Raw genomic sequence first — 19845 nt, forward strand, 5'->3', positions numbered from 1 at the left:
GCAGCTAATTTCCCACGAAACTTCACTGCACATTTTTTTTTGCGGTTCTGAGATTCTACTGCAGTACTGCAAATGAAGCACTACTGGCAGTGAAAAGTAAGAAAAGATATCTCAGTTCTTTTGCATTTTTTAGGCTTCATGGACTCAGCTATGGCACAGCGGAATACCTAATCCTGTCTCTTGAGCAATCCAATACAGCCTTAGTGAAGTTGGCTAAGCCTCTTCAAAAAGGAAGGCCCCACCCTGTTTGAACAGAACACAAGACATAACATATGCGCACACACACACAAACACACATATACTTATCAGAGACTAAATGTGAGATAGTTTATGTCAACCAAAATGATATATATCAGTACTTACCAGCGGTTTTATGTGGTAAAAATACAACACTGCAATACAATGCATTGTAAAGGCCCAAGTGTTGTATATGCATTGTAATGTACCACTTTGTAAAAAAGTGACTGGTAACAATTGATATTTGTGTATGCCACCTCGAGGTACCTAATATGTCTGCAGACAATCAGAAATGGATACCAGAGGTGGAATCCTGAGTGCCTGAGTCTGATGCTGCTAGGTGACCTAACACGAGGTAAGTATTTATAGTTAGTAAAGTAATTTGTGTTTATTATGCTTTTTTTATTTATTTTATTCTTAAGTGGTAAAACAAATCTTTTAACCTTTTTAGTGCGGGCGTCGGCCACTGGCCGACGTCCACACTCCCTCCCTGGTGCGGGTCACAACCAGTGGCTGACACCAGGAAGGGTATTAATAAATCCTCGGGTGCGTTGCACCCGAGGATTTTATTTTATTTTTTTCTATTCCCCGGGAGGCACGGAAGCTTCCTTGTCTCCCCCCCGTCCCCCACCCGCCCCTTTGTGATGTCAGCGTGCCGCGAGGCGCGCTGACGTTTCAAAGGTGTTTTCCCGAACAAAGCAGGAAGCAGCCTTGCAGCCGCTTCCTGCTTCGATGGGGAAAACGGCCTTCCCCACGTTCGGAAAGGCCTCGTAAGAAAGGGGAGAGTCTCCCCTTTCTTACGAGGCCTTCTGAAACTGTTTCCTGGCCGCGGGAGCCAGGAAACACCACTAGATGCCAGGGATTTCACTTGGGGGGGGTCGGCCCCCTCAGAAAACGGGACATATTTAAAAAAAAAAAAAAAAAAGGTAGGTGCCCCCTGGGGGGATTGCGCCCCCCCCCCCCCCCCGGGCAAATTTTATTAAAAAAAAAGAGAATAAAATAAAAAGACAGGGGGTCGCCCGTGGGCAGGGTGACCCCCTGTGGGGGCTATATTTTGGCCCCCAAGGAACCATACAACAACTAAAAAAAATATATAACTATATATAGATCTATATATATATAGATATATCTATGTAGATATATATATATATATATATATATATATATATATATATAGATATAGATCTATATATATGAATGAATCAAAGAGATTTATAAAGCGCGCTACTCACCCGTGAGGGTCTCAAGGCGCTGGGGGGGTGGGGGGGGAGCAGGGGAGGGAAAGGGGCTGGGAGGTTCACTGTTCGAAAAGCCAGGTTTTGAGGCCCTTCCTGAAAAGAAGTAGGTTTTGGGTCTTGTGAAGGTGGGTTGTGAGAGCGTTCCAGGTTTTGGGTGCAAGGTAGGAGAAGGATCTGCCCCCGGTGGTGGTGTGTTTGATGTGGGGGACAGAGGCGAGAGAGAGGTCAGCTGAGCGGAGGTTTCGTGTAGGGGTGTGGAAGGTGACTCTCGTTGAGGTAGGCAGGGCCTGTGTTGTGGAGTGATTTGTGTGCGAGGATGAGGATCTTGAAGGTGATCCTTTTGTCAATGGGGTGCCAGTGGAGGGATTTGAGGTGTGGAGAGATGTGTTCGTGTCCGGGGAGGTCGAGGATGAGTCGTGCTGCTGAGTTCAGGATGCGTGTAGTTTGCGCTTGAGTTTTAGAGTGGTGCCGGCGTAGACGGCGTTTCCGTAATCAAGTCTGCTGCTGATGAGTGCGTGAGTGACAGTTTTTCTGGTCTCTGTGGGGATCCATTTGAATGTTTTTTTCAGTATACGGAGTGTGTTGAAGCATGAGGAGGTGAAAGCGTTGATTTGTTGGGTCATCAAGAGGGAGGAGTCTAGGATGATGCCGAGGTTGCGTGCGTGGTTGGCGGGGGTGGGTGCAGGGCCTAGCGTGGTGGGCCTCCATGTGGGGTCCCAGGTGTTTTTGTGTGGGCCAAAGAGGATTATTTCGGTTTTGCTTGAGTTGAGTTTCAGGTGGTTGGCTGTCATATATATATCACTTTTGTCAAGATGTGTGTGGTTTCCCTGGGGGGAAAAGGGTCAGACTTGTCTAGTAGCAGTTTTAGTGCCATAAAGAAGCGCAGAAGGTTTATATGCCTACTGCAAAGAGCAAATCTGTATTTTATGTAAATAGCTGAGTACATTAGTAAAGTCAGCCATTACCTGCGCTATAATACCAATTAAATGTATGTGCGGGGTGGAGGGCGGCTATGGAGAGATGAAGGGCACTTTTGCTGGGTGGTAATAAGGGAATACTAGGAGGAGGGAGTGGGAGCACCAATAATGATTGTTGGACTGGGCGCAGGAGGTGCTAAAGACTGTGACGAATGGTATGTGACAAGGTGTTTTTTGAGTGTCTTGAAAGAACGTGCTGATTGAGGGAAGAAGCGCAGGTAAGGTGGCCTCTACTGTTGCACGTATCTCACACACACCATCGATTTTGTGACTGTCTACGTAGGCTAGTGTTTTAGAGCAACAGTTTAGCCAATAGCAGAGATGGCATCTTGATGGATGACTGCTGCCTGCACTCTGGTTATAGAGGACCGCTCTGACATAGGATCAGAGACTGAGACATCAGATACTGAGACAGCATCTGAGGAATAGGAAAATGGCGCAGACTCTGGGAGTGATTTTTCAGTTGGAGGAGTCCCATTCGATAACTCGTCTTCCAGTACATTATAAGGGAGGTGATGAGGACAGTCCTGCTGTCCCTTCGCAAGCTGTTTGTGCAACTGGGTAATAGTGGGTTAGCCCAACCCAGAGAGCAGGTGAATGCGGCGGCAAGCAGAGAGAGAGAGAGAGAGAGTGCTCTCTTGGGAGCTCACCAATTTAGTTCAGCCCCAAATTCCACCACCCAAATCGTATTGTGGAGACATGAAAATTATCTATGGCAAAACAAACTGGTTTTGTAAGGCAGGCACCTGTGCTTTTGGTCCTGGATTCGGCGGCCATATAGAGAAACACACTAAACCCAAACATTTCTGGAAACTAGACATTCGGGGGAGTCCACAGAGGTGTGACTTGTGTGGATTCCCCAAAGTTTTCTTACCCAGCATACCCTGCAAAGCTGAAAAGTTGAATAAAAACTCTATTTTTCTCGCATTTCTGTCACACAAACTACAGGAATATGCTGGGATCCACAAAATTCCTACCACCCAGTGACTCCTCACTTGTCCTGATAAAAACACTAGCCCACTTGAGTGCCTACACCTAGTGCCTGTGTCAGGAATGGATCACCCCAGGGTCAACAGCTGCCTTACGTAAGGACCAACACTGACCGTTGTGTGATCTATTCCTGTTGCGGGCACCAGGCCTACCCACACAAGTGAGGTATCATATTTATCGGGAGACTTGGGGGAATGCTGGGTGGAAGGAAATTTGTGGCTCCTCTCAGATTCCAGAACTTTCTGTCACCGAAATGTGAGGAAAATGTGTTATTTTAGCCACATTTTGAGGTTTGCAAAGGATTCTGGGTAACAGAACCTGGTCAGAGCCACACAAGTCACCTCATCTTGGATTCCCCTGGGTTTCTAGTTTTAAAAAATGCGCTGGTTTGCTAGGATTCCCCAGGTGCCGGCTGAGCTAGAGGCCAAAATCCACAGGTAGGCACTGTTTTCTATGAAAAAAATTGATGTGTCCACGTTGTGTTTTGGGGCATTTCCTGTCGCGGGCGCTAAGCCTACCCACACAAGTGAGGTATCATTTTTATCAGGAGACTTGGGGGAACTCTGGGCGGAAGGAAATTTGTGGCTCCTCTCAGATTCCAGAACTTTCTGTCACCATAATGTGAGGAAAACTTGTTTTTTTAGCCACTTTTTGAGGTTTGCAAAGGATTCTGGGTAACAGAACCTGGTCAGAGCCCCACAAGTCACCCCATCTTGGATTCCCCTAGGTCTCTTGTTTCAAAAAATGCACAGGTTTGGTAGGTTTCCCTATGTGCCGGCTGAGCTAGAGGCCAAAATCTACAGGTAGGCACTTTGGAAAAAACAGCTCTGTATTCTGTCAAAAAATGGGATGTGTCCACGTTGTGTTTTGGGGCATTTCCTGTCGCGGGCGCTAGGCCTACCCACACAAGTGAGGTATCATTTTTATCGGGAGACTTGGGGGAACGCTGGGTGGAAGGACATTTGTGGCTCCTCTCAGATTCCAGAACTTTCTGTCACCGAAATGTGAGGAAAACTTGTTTTTTTAGCCACTTTTTGAGGTTTGCAAAGGATTCTGGGTAACAGAACCTGGTCAGAGCCCCACAAGTCACCCCATCTTGGATTCCCCTCGGTCTCTAGTTTTCAAAAATGCACAGGTTTGGTAGGTTTCCCTATGTGCCAGCTGAGCTAGAGGCCAAAATCTACACGTAGGCACTTTGGAAAAAACAGCTGTGTTTTCTGTGAAAAAATGGGATGTGTCCACGTTGTGTTTTGGGGCATTTCCTGTCGCGGGCACTAGGCCTACCCACACAAGTGAGGTATCATTTTTATCGGGAGACTTGGGGGAACGCTGGGTGGAAGGAAATTTGTGGCTCCTCTCAGATTCCAGAACTTTCTGTCACCGAAATGTGAGGAAAACTTGTTTTTTTAGCCACTTTTTGAGGTTTGCAAAGGATTCTGTGTAACAGAACCTGGTCAGAGCCCCACAAGTCACCCCATCGTGGATTCCCCTAGGTCTCTAGTTTTCAAAAATGCACAGGTTTGGTAGGTTTCCCTATGTGCCGGCTGAGCTAGAGGCCAAAATCTACAGGTAGGCATTTTGCAAAAAACACCTCTGTATTCTGTCAAAAAATGTGATGTGTCCACGTTGTGTTTTGGGGCATTTCCTGTCGCGGGTGCTAGGCCTACCCACACAAGTGAAGTATCATTTTTATCAGGAGACTTGGGGGAACGCTGGGTGGAAGGAAATTTGTGGCTCCTCTCAGATTCCAGAACTTTCTGTCACCAAAATGTGAGGAAAACTTGTTTTTTTAGCCACTTTTTGAGGTTTGCAAAGGATTCTGGGTAACAGAACCTGGTCAGAGCCCCACAAGTCACCCCATCTTGGATTCCCCTAGGTCTCTAGTTTTCAAAAATGCACTGGTTTGGTAGGTTTCCCTATGTGCCGGCTGAGCTAGAGGCCAAAATCTACAGGTAGGCACTTTGGAAAAAACAGCTGTGTTTTCTGTGAAAAAATGGGATGTGTCCACGTTGTGTTTTGGGGCATTTCCTGTTGCGGGCGCTAGGCCTACCCACACAAGTGAGGTATAATTTTTATTGGGAGACTTGGGGGAACGCTGGGTGGAAGGAAATTTGTGGCTCCTCTCAGATTCCAGAACTTTCTGTCACAGAAATGAGAGGAAAACGTGTTTTTTTAGCCACGTTTTGAGGTTTGCAAAGGATTCTGGGTAACAGAACCTGGTCAGAGCCCCACAAGTCACCCCATCTTGGATTCCCCTAGGTCTCTAGTTTTCAAAAATGCATAGGGTTGGTAGGTTTCCCTAGGTGCTGGCTGAGATAGAGGCCAAAATCTACAGGTAGGCACGTTGGAAAAAACAGCTGTGTTTTCTGTCAAAAAATGAGATGTGTCCACGTTGTGTTTTGGGCCATTTCCTGTTGTGGGCGCTAGGCCTACCCACACAAGTGAGGTATCATTTTTATCGGGAGACTTGGGGGAACATAGAATAGCAAAACAAGTGTTATTGCCCCTTATCTTTCTCTACATTTTTACCTTCCAAATATAAGAGAGTGTGTAAAAAAGACGTCTATTTGAGAAATGCCCTGCAATTCACATGCTAGTATGGGCACCCCGGAATTCAGAGATGTGCAAATAACTACTGCTCCTCAAAACCTTATCTTGAGCCCATTTTGGAAATGCAAAGGTTTTCTTGATACCTATTTTTCACTCTTCATATTTCAGCAAATGAATTGCTGTATACCCAGTATAGAATGAAAACCAACTGCAGGGTGAAGCTCATTTATTGGCTCTGGGTACCTAGGGTTCTTGATGAACCTACAAGCCCTTTATATCCCCGCAACCAGAAGAGTCCAGCAGACAAAACGGTATATTGCTTTTGGAAATCTGACATCGCAGGAAAAAGTTACAGAGTAAAACATAAAGAAAAATGGCTGTTGTTTTCAGCTCAATTTCAATATTTTTTTTTATTTCAGCTGTTATTTTCTGTAGGAAAACCTTGTAGGATCTACACAAATGACCCCCTGCTGAATTCAGAATTTTGTCTAGTTTTCAGAAATGTTTAGCATTCCGGGATCCAGCATTGGTTTCACACCCATTCCTGTCACTAACTGGAAGGAGGCTGAAAGCACCAAAAATAGTAAAAATGGGGTATGCCCCAGTAAAATGACAAATTTGTGTTGAAAAATGTGGTTTTCTGATTCAAGTGTGCCATTTCCTGAAAGGTGGGAAGATAGTGATTTCAGCACCAGAAACCCTTTGTTGATGGCATTTTCAGGGAAAAAACCACAAGCCTTCTTCGGCAGCCCTTTTTTCCCATTTTTTTTTGTAAAAACGAAATATTCACTGTATTTTGGCTATTTTCTTGGTCTCCTCCAGGGGAAACCACAAACTCTGGGTACCATTAGAATTCCTAGGATGTTGGAAAAAAAGGACGCAAATTTGGCGTGGTTAGCTTATGTGGACAAAAAGTTATGAAGGCCTAAGCGCGAACTACCCCAAATAGCCAAAAAAGGGCTCAGCACTGGGAGGGAAAAGGCCCAGCAGCTAAGGGGTTAATGAGGAAAAAATAATAATTAAGGATTTCATGATGTGTTTACGCATATATTCTTAGATATATATGTATACGAATTCCCAATGCATTGTGAATGTTCTTAGTGCTTTTTTAAGGTTTTACGATTGTCTTATGTATTTATATTCACAATTATATAATCGGTAGATACCTGGATGCAAAGTTGAGGCATTTCTCATTTCCTGCTAAGAGGAAACTATTTGTAGGGTAACCCAATAGTCTGAAGGAACAATTGTTTTGATGATCTCTTTACGTGTTGCCAACACGATTTTGCACTCATATTTTCCGCATCTGGGAGAGGAAATGCTGAGATCTGATGATGGGTGCTACAAGTTAATGCCTGGCTTTTTGCGATTCCCTTTAAAGAGTTTTGAGTCTCATTCCTCGTAGTCCAACTGTACTGTGACAAACCAAAACCAAGTCTTGGGGGTTTTAGAGAGGACTCTGAATTTCAGCAAGGTAATATATTATAACTTCTCTTTTTGTGATCCAATATCCTGGACTATCATAGTGTCTACGTGTGCACCCAATCCTAGCCGTGCTTTTCATAATTTGAGCCCATTTGTGAAAATAGATTTCTTCCAACAAGTTCTTTTAGTACCACCATGGAAACGACATTTAGAGGTTACATTTCGAGGTCACATTTAGAAATCCATATGAAAGAAATGGAAGTAGCCATAAATGCCAGGAGAGATGAAAGGTGAATGGAAAAAGAATAAGGGTTTTTCTAACACAAAATGATGTTAACATGTATATAACATAGTTTGCCTTTGTAGTACACCTGTTAGTGGCCCTTAAAATCAAAACCACAGCAAAATATTGAATCTTCTACACTATTATGAGAAAGGTCACCAGCCATGTTAAATTATTCCAATATTGTTGAGAAGTGACCATCAGGAACAAACATCTTTTTAGGGGGAATGAAAGATTGTCCTTTTTCTGAGTGGAGTTGCTCTCTAGAATTTAGAAGACGTTTCTGGTGAAGACTCTTAGCTGAATTAAATTAATTTGTATTTTGCGAGCTAGTAAAACAGTATAAATCCCCAAAACATTTGTCTCACAAATGTGAAAATGTGAATTTTGGAGATCTATTGAGCACATTCCCTGTGATTCTAAACAGATTAATTGCAAAACAGACGTTTCCTTTCTTGCCCACCTGCTTGCATTTGTGTAGTTGATGATAGGTTTGAATTAATATTTGGGACTCTTTTTCTCATTACAGCAGGAAAAAATGATTTGTTCCCTTGATCCTAGACAACTTTCCTTACTACCTGCTTCCCTTGCATAATGCATACCTCCTGAATGAGCCATTTCAAATCTAGAGAGCTGATAAATGTTGCACAGGGATCAGTTGATGGAACTTTCCTAAATCTTAGGGTTTGGACTTGCTTTACAATTTTGAACACTTAAGTCTGCTTCTTTATGCTCTGCCATAAGTAAAAATGATGCCCTCGCCATGGATTGCTTTTGACCTCACGTATAACATCACCCATGACATCTGAAATTACATAATTGATTACATCGTTATGCATGATGGGGAGAGTTCAAGTTACTTCAGTTAATTATAACTGGTGAAATTTTGTGTTTTGTGAGCTTAAAATGTAACATTTGAATAAAGATTTTCATCTAACTATAACCACTTAAACCTTTCGTTTTTTTCAGAGAAATTCTCAGGTTTTTTAATGTAAAGTCAAATATATTATAACCATACCCAACTATAAAGTCACATTAACCTTTTTTTATTGAATTTCTAGGTTGCTTTTTTTTTATATCACCCTACCTAACCAGGACGACCCTGCTATGCACAGCCTTTAGCTGTGCGTAGAATGGGTTGGACACAGGGCCTGACCACAGGCCAGTCCCTGTGCACAACCCCTGCAGGCAGTCAACCCTCTGCTGTGCACAGCCTTCGACCATGTGCAGTGTGAAACTGTCCCTGCACCCAAACCCACATGGCCAGTCAATCCTCAACATGCAAGGGCTTCAACTGGGCTCACTGTGGTGCTAACCACAGAAACTGGCCGGCGACTTAGTCCTTGAGTCATGAGATGGTGGCCACAACTTTCTCTTCATGTTGCGGCCAGTTAATCAGATCAAGTGTTTTTGGCTTGCAGTACCGCAGTACTCCATTGTAGTACTGCGTCACTAGATAGCTATCTCTTGAAAGATCACCCAGAAACTTTGTAGGAAGGTAGAGAAGCATTTTTAAGTAAAGTTTCCTGAATGTTCATCAAATGATCAAATGTCGTCAAAGTTATTAGCAAACCACAAAAAATCAACTTTCTATGGTCGTAACTATAAATACACAATAGCAACTGCCACTGTACAATATATATATATATATATATATATACGCACACACACATGCATGCACCACTGTGAAGACACAAACCTGTTCTTTAAAATAAATATACTGTCTTTTAGAACAGGTGGACTTGCCTTTAAAATGAGAGTTCATCTTCACCGTTTCTCCCTTCTCTATCCCTTCTTTCCTGCTTGCCTAGGGTTTTATACACATTACGTGTTCCTTTGAAAGGTGATTTTACTCAGGTGTGGAAGAAAGGGGGGGACTGGGAGATTGACTGGTCCAGTGCACGTTCTCCCAATATACAATATGAAAAGTTACTGGGTGCACTGTTCCAACATGTGAGGGTTATATTCGACCTCTCACAGGCACACGCTCATTCAGAAGCAATAGCCCTCATGAATCATCATCGGGCTCTGCTCCACACCAGACTGGCACTGCAATGTCTGACGGGGTCCTACATGGGACCAACAAGCCAAAAAGTTTTTTATTCATCTCAGCACCAAAAAAATCTTAGGTTACTAAGAGACAACTGGAGAGGATAAGAATTAAAATTGGCTCGGGTACCTCCTCAATGTAAGAAGATATTTAATGAATAAATGAGGACACGGTCAAGGTTAAAAACACAGGAAAAAAAGTGAAGGGGAAATAAGTGTCCTGCCCTTTCTATACTCATAGGGTAAAGTACAATGACTTCTGCTTCTAGAAAAAAGTCAACATGATTTTACTCAGGCTACAGGGCAAGCATAGGATCAGCATCAGCATCTATTTAATGAATTGTTAACCGGAGATCAACAAATCGTTTTCTGCTTCATCACCTGAGCAAGCCCTTTCACTGGGGTGGCATGTATGTGTCTAGTAAGGACACATACAAATATTTTTAGGTGAAAAGACCCTTTAGGTGACCCCCCACTTATGTATTTTGAGGAGAAAAAGAGCCCATGTGGCATGGGAGGTATTTTTCGTTCCCTATTCCATTGTTAAAGCACCTGTGGGGCTACTATATTTCATCCTCCTTAGGGTGCCTGAAAGAGGGTCCCTCAAATACAATACATTTAGGAGCATGGACTGTGCGGTAGCCACATGCCTTTTGAGTGAATAATTACCCCACTGTTCCTGCATGGATTTCACAGGGAGCACAGTATGCAGAACTGGTATTTTAGTGCTTGCCTTTTTATAGATTTTGTTGCGTTTCAATTTTGCTGCTACATAGTATGCTTTGCGCAATGAAATATGTGCCTTTGCCAGATTCTTACCGCTATAAGAGATCTGGACCGTTGTTTCCCAATTAGTGTAATTAACTTGACTACTGTGTATAATCCTTTCAATCATATAAATTAGCAAGATCTGGTAATATGTTGTCATTCTGTGGCCTGTCAGTGTCTTGTGTTTTGTCCTCCTCCTTCTTAGAGTGTGACTAAAAAGGGCACTGCCCCTTTCCCTGACCAAGAAGCTTCAGATCACGAAATACAGGTTAGGGGCTACTTGCCTCTGAAGACTTGGTGTTTCAATAAAGGATACTAAATGTAGTAGAAGGAGAGATAATGTCCCCCTGCTATAAGGAACTTAAATGAAGTTTTACCTAGTGTGAAGGATTTTTTTCTGCATGACTCGGGGCACTTATCACCAGCGCTTGCCATGAAGTGTGTATTGTCATGTGGGTCCACTGGGGTGTATTGAGGGTGATTTGTTTACCGTAAAGGGATGAGTACCTCAAATTGGCCCTTGTTCTTCAAGTTCCTACAGGTGAAATGCACCCCTTCTAATATTATCAGAGTAGGATCTCATACATAAGGTGTCCTTGCTTTCTAGACTCTGGGTGCAATCATTAGAACAGGGAGCAAGGTGTAGTTAGGGATCCACTGCCCTGATGAATGCCTGAGACCCTCTGGGGCTTTGAAAATGGGCAGAAACATGTTGGCCTTTCAATAGGTGGCATTCACATAATGGTCAAGATATCACCTCATTCTGTTTTTAACAACACCTGTGCTCCCCACTGTTAAAGGTGAACCACCGGGGTAACACAATGTATTTGTAGTGCATTTGTCTGGATCCCTGTTTTTATTCAGTAGTTATTTAGTAAGAACTCCCTCCTGCACTGTGTAATCAGGTGGTTAAATCTGCCCTGGTGGCACTGTCCGACCATGGTGGGGAGAGGAAGCTGATGATGAAGCATGACACTATTAGGTGTGTGAGGCTTCCCCTCCCGTAAAATGGAATTACCCCATTCATGGCATAAGAAAGGCATTAGTGATCCTCCAAAAGATGTTCCTAAAAATACAGAAGAAAAAATAACCAAAAAGTTGTTTTGGATCTCCCCACTCGAGCAGTCACAATTGTTTGTGTATGGTCAGACATTCCACTTCATTTTTCGAGAGCAAGACGTTTTGTGACAGTTCTCATGTGTTCTACTTTGCTCTGCTTGAGTGAGCCTAGAATGTTGGACTGCAGGCTTGAGTTGACCTTGAAGCGAGCTCCTCGAAGAACCTAATGGAGAGGTTTCTGTAACTTCCTGTAACTTTTCTGGCTTAAGGTGCACTCTGTGGCACCTTATCTGGATTCCTCAATATTGATGAATGAGTTGTCCACTAAGAGCGGTATCAATGCCAAAACTCTTGACACCAACAATAACCGCTCTCCAGTAGAACAAGCTATATCGCTGAAGGAGCTGGTGCGAACGATGTCAGACATTTGTGAATGCATTACAGTGGGCCCCAACAATGTCTAGGGTGGTGGTATAGCCTTGTTGTCTGCGTTTTTCTGAGGTATCACTAATGTACTTCACTAAAGGGTTTGGCTTGGCCTGTTAGCTTACTACCTCTCTTTTCTTCAGTACTTAAGGAATCTCCTGACAAATGTGACAAACTTCAAAAGTGTGGCTGTCAGGAAAGTAAGCAATAAGCAAAGCACATTAATCCTTTAATAACTTAGTAAAAATGTTGCAGAAGGCTCCACCGAACAGAAAGCACAACAAATGTAACTTACAATTGCAGGAAAAGGCTACATTTAATAGTGGCAAGTGAAAAAAACGAGTTCAAGAATGCTTTATATAATACGGATTGTATAACAGGGAAATGCTTAACATTCAGAAATCCTTACTTCAAAGAGTACATAAATTAATTTGCTCTAACTGGCATTGCACTGCATTGTGGTTTACTGAATGAAACTGCTAATTTCATGTTGCCAAATTCCTCTCAAATGCAGTTCTGTCCAGTCAGCTTAATCTCTTAGACTTTCTCCTTTCCACAGGCAGAGTCACCAAGAGCTTTCTAACCACATGCTTGTTTTTTCAAGCATTTTGTTAAGTTTTAATTGGAGTTATTTCAATGAAACAACATTACTTGTAGATGTGCAGCTATTTGAGCATATTTTGGGAAGAGAAACTGGTCTTTGAAAAAACTGTTCTAAGATCATTCACACAGGTAAAGTTAGTCTGTGTTTATAAATATCTTCCACATATCTCATTGCTAAAAGATATTTCTCAAAGCTGTGTCCTACCAACACAAAACAACATGTTTAGATTTACCCAGTCGTCTCATTCCTGAGCTAGACTATGGGGGTCATTCTAACCCTGGCGGTCGGCGAATGCCAGGGCTAAAATGATGGAAGCACCGCCAACAGGCTGGCGGTGCTTCTACAGCCGTGGTCGGAAAACCGGGTCAGGCGGTTTCCTGCCGGATTAACCCCGGTTGGGCGAATCCTCCATGGCGGCGCTGATTCCGACCCCCTTCCCGCCAGCCTGTTTCTGGCGGTTTTTACCGCCAGGAACAGGATGGCGGGAACGGGTGTCGTGGGGCCCCCTGCACTGCCCATGCCACTGGCATGGGCAATGCAGGGGCCCCCTAACAGGGCCCCAGCAGGATTTTCACTGTCTGCATAGCAGACAGTGAAAATCGCGACGGGTGCAACTGCACCCGTCGCACACCAGCAACACCGCCGGCTCCATTCGGAGCCAGCTTCAGTGTTGCAGGCCCTTTCCCGCTGGGCCGGCGGGCGCCCGCCGGCCCAGCGGGAAAGTCTGAATGGCCTCCGCGGTCAAAGCGGCCAATTGGCGGTTCCCGCTTGGCGGGCGGCACCCGCCGCCCGCCAATGTAGGAATGACCCCCTATATTTACTAGTACGCAATTTTGTTGCAAAGAGAATAAAGCAGTCTCTGTGGAGATGTACAAAGGGTAACTAGGATTTACTGTAAATATTCAAGTAATAGCACCAATGGAGCAGGATAGCTTCCCTGCTCAGCCCCCAACTGGCTCTTCTCATACAAGTTTACACTGCCCACATTCAAAGAAGACATTGGTAGGTGTGTAAGCAATCTTTACAGTCAAGGAGGCAGGGTACAAAATTAGTGTATGTAAATCATAACACAACACCACCACATTCTCAAATTCAATCAACACAACAGCCCCATGGTTCATCCTAGACTACTTAATGCTCCCTAGGCAACTGATGTTTGAGGCCAGAAACCAACCTTAAACTTTATCGAAGGCTGATACAAACAGATTCTGAATCTTTAGTTCAAACCTTCCCCGACCAAAACTCTTCGACAACATACTTTTATTTTGATCATTCCCCTCTTAAGCCAAAAACGTTATTCCATATTAGGCAGCAGCTACAAACCCTGCACCAGGCATTTAAACTGAATCCAGGACTCCCAGAACCATATCCCAAGCATATTGTTGGAATATACTTGCCAAAACATTTACAAATGGAGATAGACTCGCATGTAAGCAGTCAGTTCTAACCCTAACAGTACACTAAACTTAACTGTCTAATACCTGGTCTGCAATACGCAGAAGAACTGTCCGGAAACCAATACTATGTGGTCCATCCTCGGGAGGAAAGTAGGTCCCACCTACAAAGGGTCGAAGGTCAGGGGTCATCCAGACACTCATCGGCCAGCCTCCACCACTGCTGGTTGCCTAGAATTGAAAATGAGGATTTAAAGATTCACTGTACAGTTCATTTGTAGATAGTCGACACACAAATACTCTCAACTGCATACTGTAGCTACAAGTGTAGCTTGAGAGATGGAAAAGGCCTATCCATACAGACTTTTCCAGGTAATGTCTGAACATGTAACACACTTACAGCCTTGTTAAAGTTAGATCGCTAAATTTAGAAGTAACACCGAAATTTGGTTGTAACATTAAAGTACAGTATTGCTTCTGAAATTAGAGTTCTATGTTCACAAAAAACAAAATGCCACAGGTTTGTCCACATTTAATTTCACTTTTCTGCCACCTGCCTTTTGCTGCTAATAATTTGACACAGAATTTTGCATCGTATTTGCAGTCTACCAGCTGTCTTAATGCAACACTAAAATCAGCATTAACAGCTAAAAAGTGTGATAAATTCGTGCTTAGCCCTAGAAAGGGGCAGGGAGAGACGCGGGTAGATAGGACGCCAAAAGCAGACTCTATATAACAGCATAAAGGTCAAGACAACATTACTTAATGACCTCTCTAGGCATTCAATTCCATAGTTGTAAACTTTGGTCTAGGGCTTAATTCAAAAATGAATGCACTAATTTACACATACACAAGTGACCAGGTAAGAAAATGATGTCTAATCACTAACTTATTTCAAGGTAGAAAAAAACCCAAAATAACATATCACCATACTGAGACCATATTTGTAATTATACAATTTTCAACTTCAAAAAAATAATAAAAAAAGGATTGTGCTCTGTTCTGCACCACCGGCTGGGAAGGCTGCTTCTGCTAATGTACCAGTCCTCTGAAATAGCCCTTATATTTTCAGAACTGTTATGGAAATTGTTTGCAGGGGTCAACAGCCTCAAGCTATGCTGTCTTAAAAGCATTCCAAATGGAGTCTGCCTTCCCTTCAAAGAGGAAAGATCAATCAAAGGCCATATGCATGAGCAATGCCTGCACATCACCGGGGAATCGGTCTACGAAGGACAATGCTGGTACCGATGTCTTTTATGCCTTCAATGTAGTCTGTAGTTTCCAAACCGGTACAGATAGCATACTTAGCATTATTCTGCCCATCATCAACCATTGTTCGAGGCTAGGAGGCCCTAAGGTCTTCTGGGACTGTTAGGCAAGATCTTGCTGGCGATGTCGCCAAGGGCATGCGTGTATCGTCCCAACAGACACAGTGTGTTCAAGGACGGCTGTGGCAGGCAGAGAGAAGAAAAGAGCCACAGGGTAGAAGGTCGCATGATAATTGGTTGTGCTACAGTAAATAGCCTACGTCAGTTCGAGATCCAGTATTGTGGTCACCCCCAGGTCACTCACAGGTCCTGGTGGAGAAGGTACCGGCATCAGAAACCAGTGTGGATCGGTGGAGCCCAAGTGGAAGCCTATACTGGAGTTAGTATGGGCCCAGTAATGGGTCATAAGGGGACAGACGGCACCTGGAACAACCAATTGGTTGGTAACCTACCTGCAGGCCAGGTGGGTCCACGGGGCCCGAAGGCGTGCCGAAACTGCAGTATGGCCTTTCTAAGGACCCAATCTGCTGTGAGTCAGTGATGATCCAGGGAGCGATGGGCGCATCAGGACTAACTGAGGAATCGGTTGCATGGTAGGTGACAGTGACAGAGTGCAATGTACATCTTGACACCCTTGCACCCTTCTTATGCTTCAACTTCATTATCTTATGATTTCGAGCAGCAAGGGGAGTGGTCCTGAGATTGGTCTTGTAATCAGGCCGGGAGCCAGGCCCTAACATGGAACAGGTTCTGTGCGAAGACGGTGACTACTTCTTGTATTCGGCGACATATATCTTCCGTCTCCCAGTTCAAATCATCTTTGGGTGCAGTAGGAGCCATTTATCACACAATTTAGAGTCATGTCAAGAGCACACCCTATTGAAGTCCATGACCAAAATCTGCTTGCTGATATCGTGGCATGGCTTGAATTCTGTCCTTTTCGGAAGGGACAATGTTCCCCCTAAATGTAATCTGAAGCAGAGCTACGGATCCATGTTGGAAGGCATAAGAAGAAATGGACTGACACTTATCCATGACTTGTGCTGTCTGATTCAGGCAAAATCTGCCCCTCCATATTTCTTTGTGACGGTTCACATCTAAAGTGAAAAATTAAACAAGGTTTTGCTGCCAGTCCATGTGTTAGCACAATCAGAATCAGGCTCCCCACCAAACAACTAACAGTTCATCTAACCTTCCAACTGCGACTCTTTTCATCAGCCACTTGATTCTCCACAAAGAAAAAGTTTACTTACTTGTAGTTTTAGTTCAAAGGAAACTTCACTGAAGTTCATTCAACAAATAGTTCCTCACTGCATGCATGAAGATTTTAAAGGAAGCGAGCAGCCAGTTCACAAAAATCTCTCACTCCATAAATTGGAAAATATTCTGCCTACCCTGTAAGAAAGATCCTATATCTTGTAAGGTGGAGATTATAATACCTTAACGGCTACATTTGGTTCAACTTCTACTGTGATTTCCATCTCCAAATCAAATGTCCAAATTAAACGTAATTTTATAAAGTCCCGTTCATTAATAGATTTTAGGAAGGACTGAAGAAAGTGTTCCCACCAATGCTAATGCCCGCCATGGGAAATATATTGCTCTATAAAAACTAAATGGCTCATCATCTGACCCGATTAACAAGACTACATTACAGTATCTTTCCTGGAAAGCAGCTTTCCAGTTGCCATCACCTCTGCTCAAAGGGTGAGCGAGATTCAGGGTTTGTCTTCTGGACAGCCACACAGAATATTCTACACTAACAGGGTTGTGATGAGAACGCATTCCCTCTAAAGGTAATTTCTGATTTCCACTTTAATAAACTGTTATGCTACTCACTTTCTTGCAAACCTCAGCCACAGCATCAGAACATCATTTGTTCCCTTTGTTCATTACACATCAGAAGGACACTTTGTTTCTAGCTTGACAAAACAAAATACCTAAGAAAGACTAATTAGCTGGTTGTAAATTAATGCCATAGTAGTCAAGGTCAGCAACATCTAAACAGACTAGCTTATATTACTTTATGCTATCAATTAGCTACCGAATCCTTTCCAGGGAAATCTAAAGCTCACTTCACCAGAGAAAATGCAGCCATTACAGCATGGCTTCAAAGTGTACCAACCACAGACATCTTCAAAGCAGCACGTGGAAAGCAGTACATACATTCACAAGAAACTATTGTCTAGATCCATCCACACACGCTGAGGCGAGAATAGACAAGAAAACTCTGCTTTTTCTTTCCTGATGCACAATAGTCACTTTCCACAATCTTAAGAAAATTGTTACTCTACTCTACCATTTTATATTGCCACTGAAGATCCTACAATTTAGAAGAAAAGGTTGCTTACTTGTAGTCATAATTCTGCATTGCAGGAATATTTATTGAAGTCGTAAACGACAGTCATGCCTCCCTGGCTGAGTAGAGCTAGGCTTCAGAAACAACACACAATTTCTGTAAAAAACAGAACTCACTCCATAAGACAACTGCCAAATTCTTGGAATCTTAAAAGGATAGACACTTTGCCCTCATCTTTCAATGTAGGCCTATCTGGCTGTATTTTTAATGCCTTAAAAACGTTCACTCTTTTTTGTACCTAAAAAAAACTGCAATGTAAGCATGAAATTGGTCATTAGGGGTCGTACAGATTTTATTCAGGACACATTTTCACCTCCGCCCAGCACTGAAATAATCTGCCAGTTGGGCAGAAAGAAGATCCAACCCCAAGCACAATGCAATGCATCCTAATTAACCAAATAGGACTATTAGTACTAATCATTCACACTGTTACTCACTCACTGTTTCTTATTCATAGCAAGGAATCGGATGCTAAAAGTAACCTAAGGGCTAGTTCTGCCTCCACTGATCAAGCAACTCTGCTGTTAACAAGCCACTGTATTTCTTGAAAATTCAGACTTTATTTAGAAATATACTGCTCCCAAAATTCTGCAATGTAAAGCTTGAGAGCATGTTATGGCAAGAGGTGGCTCAGTTAATAGAAAAACATTAGAATAGCAAATGTAATGTGGTAACAGGTGTCTGACTCAGTAAGCATGTTCATCTCTACTTTGAAACAATGATGTAAAACTGAGCCTGGCTCGCCCACATTTCAGCCTGTGAGATATTATTGATTACATACAGATTTATGAATTAATTTCATTGCCAGTGATCAATATAATTACCTCAGACTAACTTGCAGAATGGTTGTATGTCCTAATTTGTAAGTGTCCTCGGACTAGATGAGAAAAAATGAGGAGGGGTGGGGAGTCAGGAATTCACGGAAGGATATGTGGACAAAAGGAAAAAAAGGAGAGAGACGTAAGGAAGGGAATATAAGATGTTAAGGAAGCTGTGGTGAGAGGAAAGAAGTTAAGAGGAGGAGAATGGAAGAAATAAGAGAAGAAATTAAATAAATAATATTTGATAAGGAAGATGAAAGGAATGGAAGACAGAGAGGAAGGAAGGAGAGGGAGTAAATGGATAAGAATGAAGATCGCAGGAACTGCGTGTGAAGTGGGGAGGACAGTTGATAGGTACAACATACTCAGCATTTGCAAGGGGAGTACTGATATGGATCGCAGGAGGGGTCCCATTCCTTCAAACGGCACACAGAATAGACCACGGGGGTAGATTCGTGGTGGTGGAAGGCCAGCTGGACGGTAGACAACTCTCTATAGTTGGGATATACGCCCCCAACAGCGGTATAGCGGGAGTCCTGGACACACTGACGCCAACATTACTGTCGAACCCGTCAGCCCCGGCCATCTGGGGCGGCGATTTCAACAGCACACCGAATGTCATATTGGATAGGTCTTACGCACAAGGGGGCTTGTTGACGAGAAGGCACACCACAAGCCCACTACAGAAATGGGCAGGAGATATGAGACTCCATGATATATGGTGCATGAGACACCCGCAACAGAGGGAATACTCATTTTACTCAGCCCCGCACAAAACACACACTAGAATAGATGTAATATGGGGAACTCAGGACATAGGGGCACTGGTCAATGGGACAGAATACCTAGCAAAGACACTCTCAGACCATTCACCACTGAGTGTAACATTGGTTTGGGGCAGGAGACGGCAGGGCATCCCCACTTGGCGATTGCAGGTAGACACTCTTCAAGACCAGGCATTCGCGGAAACACTGAACACCACACTGCGACAGTATTGGGAAACAAACGACTCAACCGCAAATTCACGAGCAGTGGAGTGGGAAGCCCACAAAGCGGTGATACGAGGCCAGTGTATCTCCACCAGCTGGGGAGTAAGACGCACCCTGCATGCGGAAATTACTAAACTAGAGAAGGAACTAAGAGCAGCAGAAACAGCAGTCGCGCGGCGGGATGGCCCCTACACAGTACTAAAGGCAGTGCGCATAAAATATAATGAGGCAGACAGTAGACTTCGTCGCCACAACTACAATTATCACTTAATGTGACTGCAAACAGAAGGCAATAGGTTGGGGAAAATGCTGGCATGGCTACTGCGGGAAGACCAACAACAGTCCCCTATTGGGATTATCTGGGTCGATATACATACTACGGTCTCTACGCGAGTCGAGATTAATGAA

General features: G+C 43.5%; 1 protein-coding gene across 5 annotated transcripts in view; it reads right to left on the reverse strand.

The window, feature by feature from the left end:
* SPATA20 (spermatogenesis associated 20) overlaps positions 1-19845 on the reverse strand; it is a 1104606-nt gene that overhangs the window by 703577 nt on the left and 381184 nt on the right. For all 5 annotated transcript variants that reach the window (XM_069200053.1, XM_069200051.1, XM_069200052.1 and 2 more), the window contains one exon: positions 14088-14231. In XM_069200053.1, coding sequence (XP_069056154.1) covers positions 14088-14231 — 144 coding nt within the window. The remainder of the gene's footprint in view (positions 1-14087; positions 14232-19845) is intronic.

Source organism: Pleurodeles waltl, chromosome 7 (genome assembly GCF_031143425.1).
Source record: "Pleurodeles waltl isolate 20211129_DDA chromosome 7, aPleWal1.hap1.20221129, whole genome shotgun sequence".
In the NCBI taxonomy this organism is placed as follows: Eukaryota; Metazoa; Chordata; class Amphibia; order Caudata; family Salamandridae; genus Pleurodeles; species Pleurodeles waltl.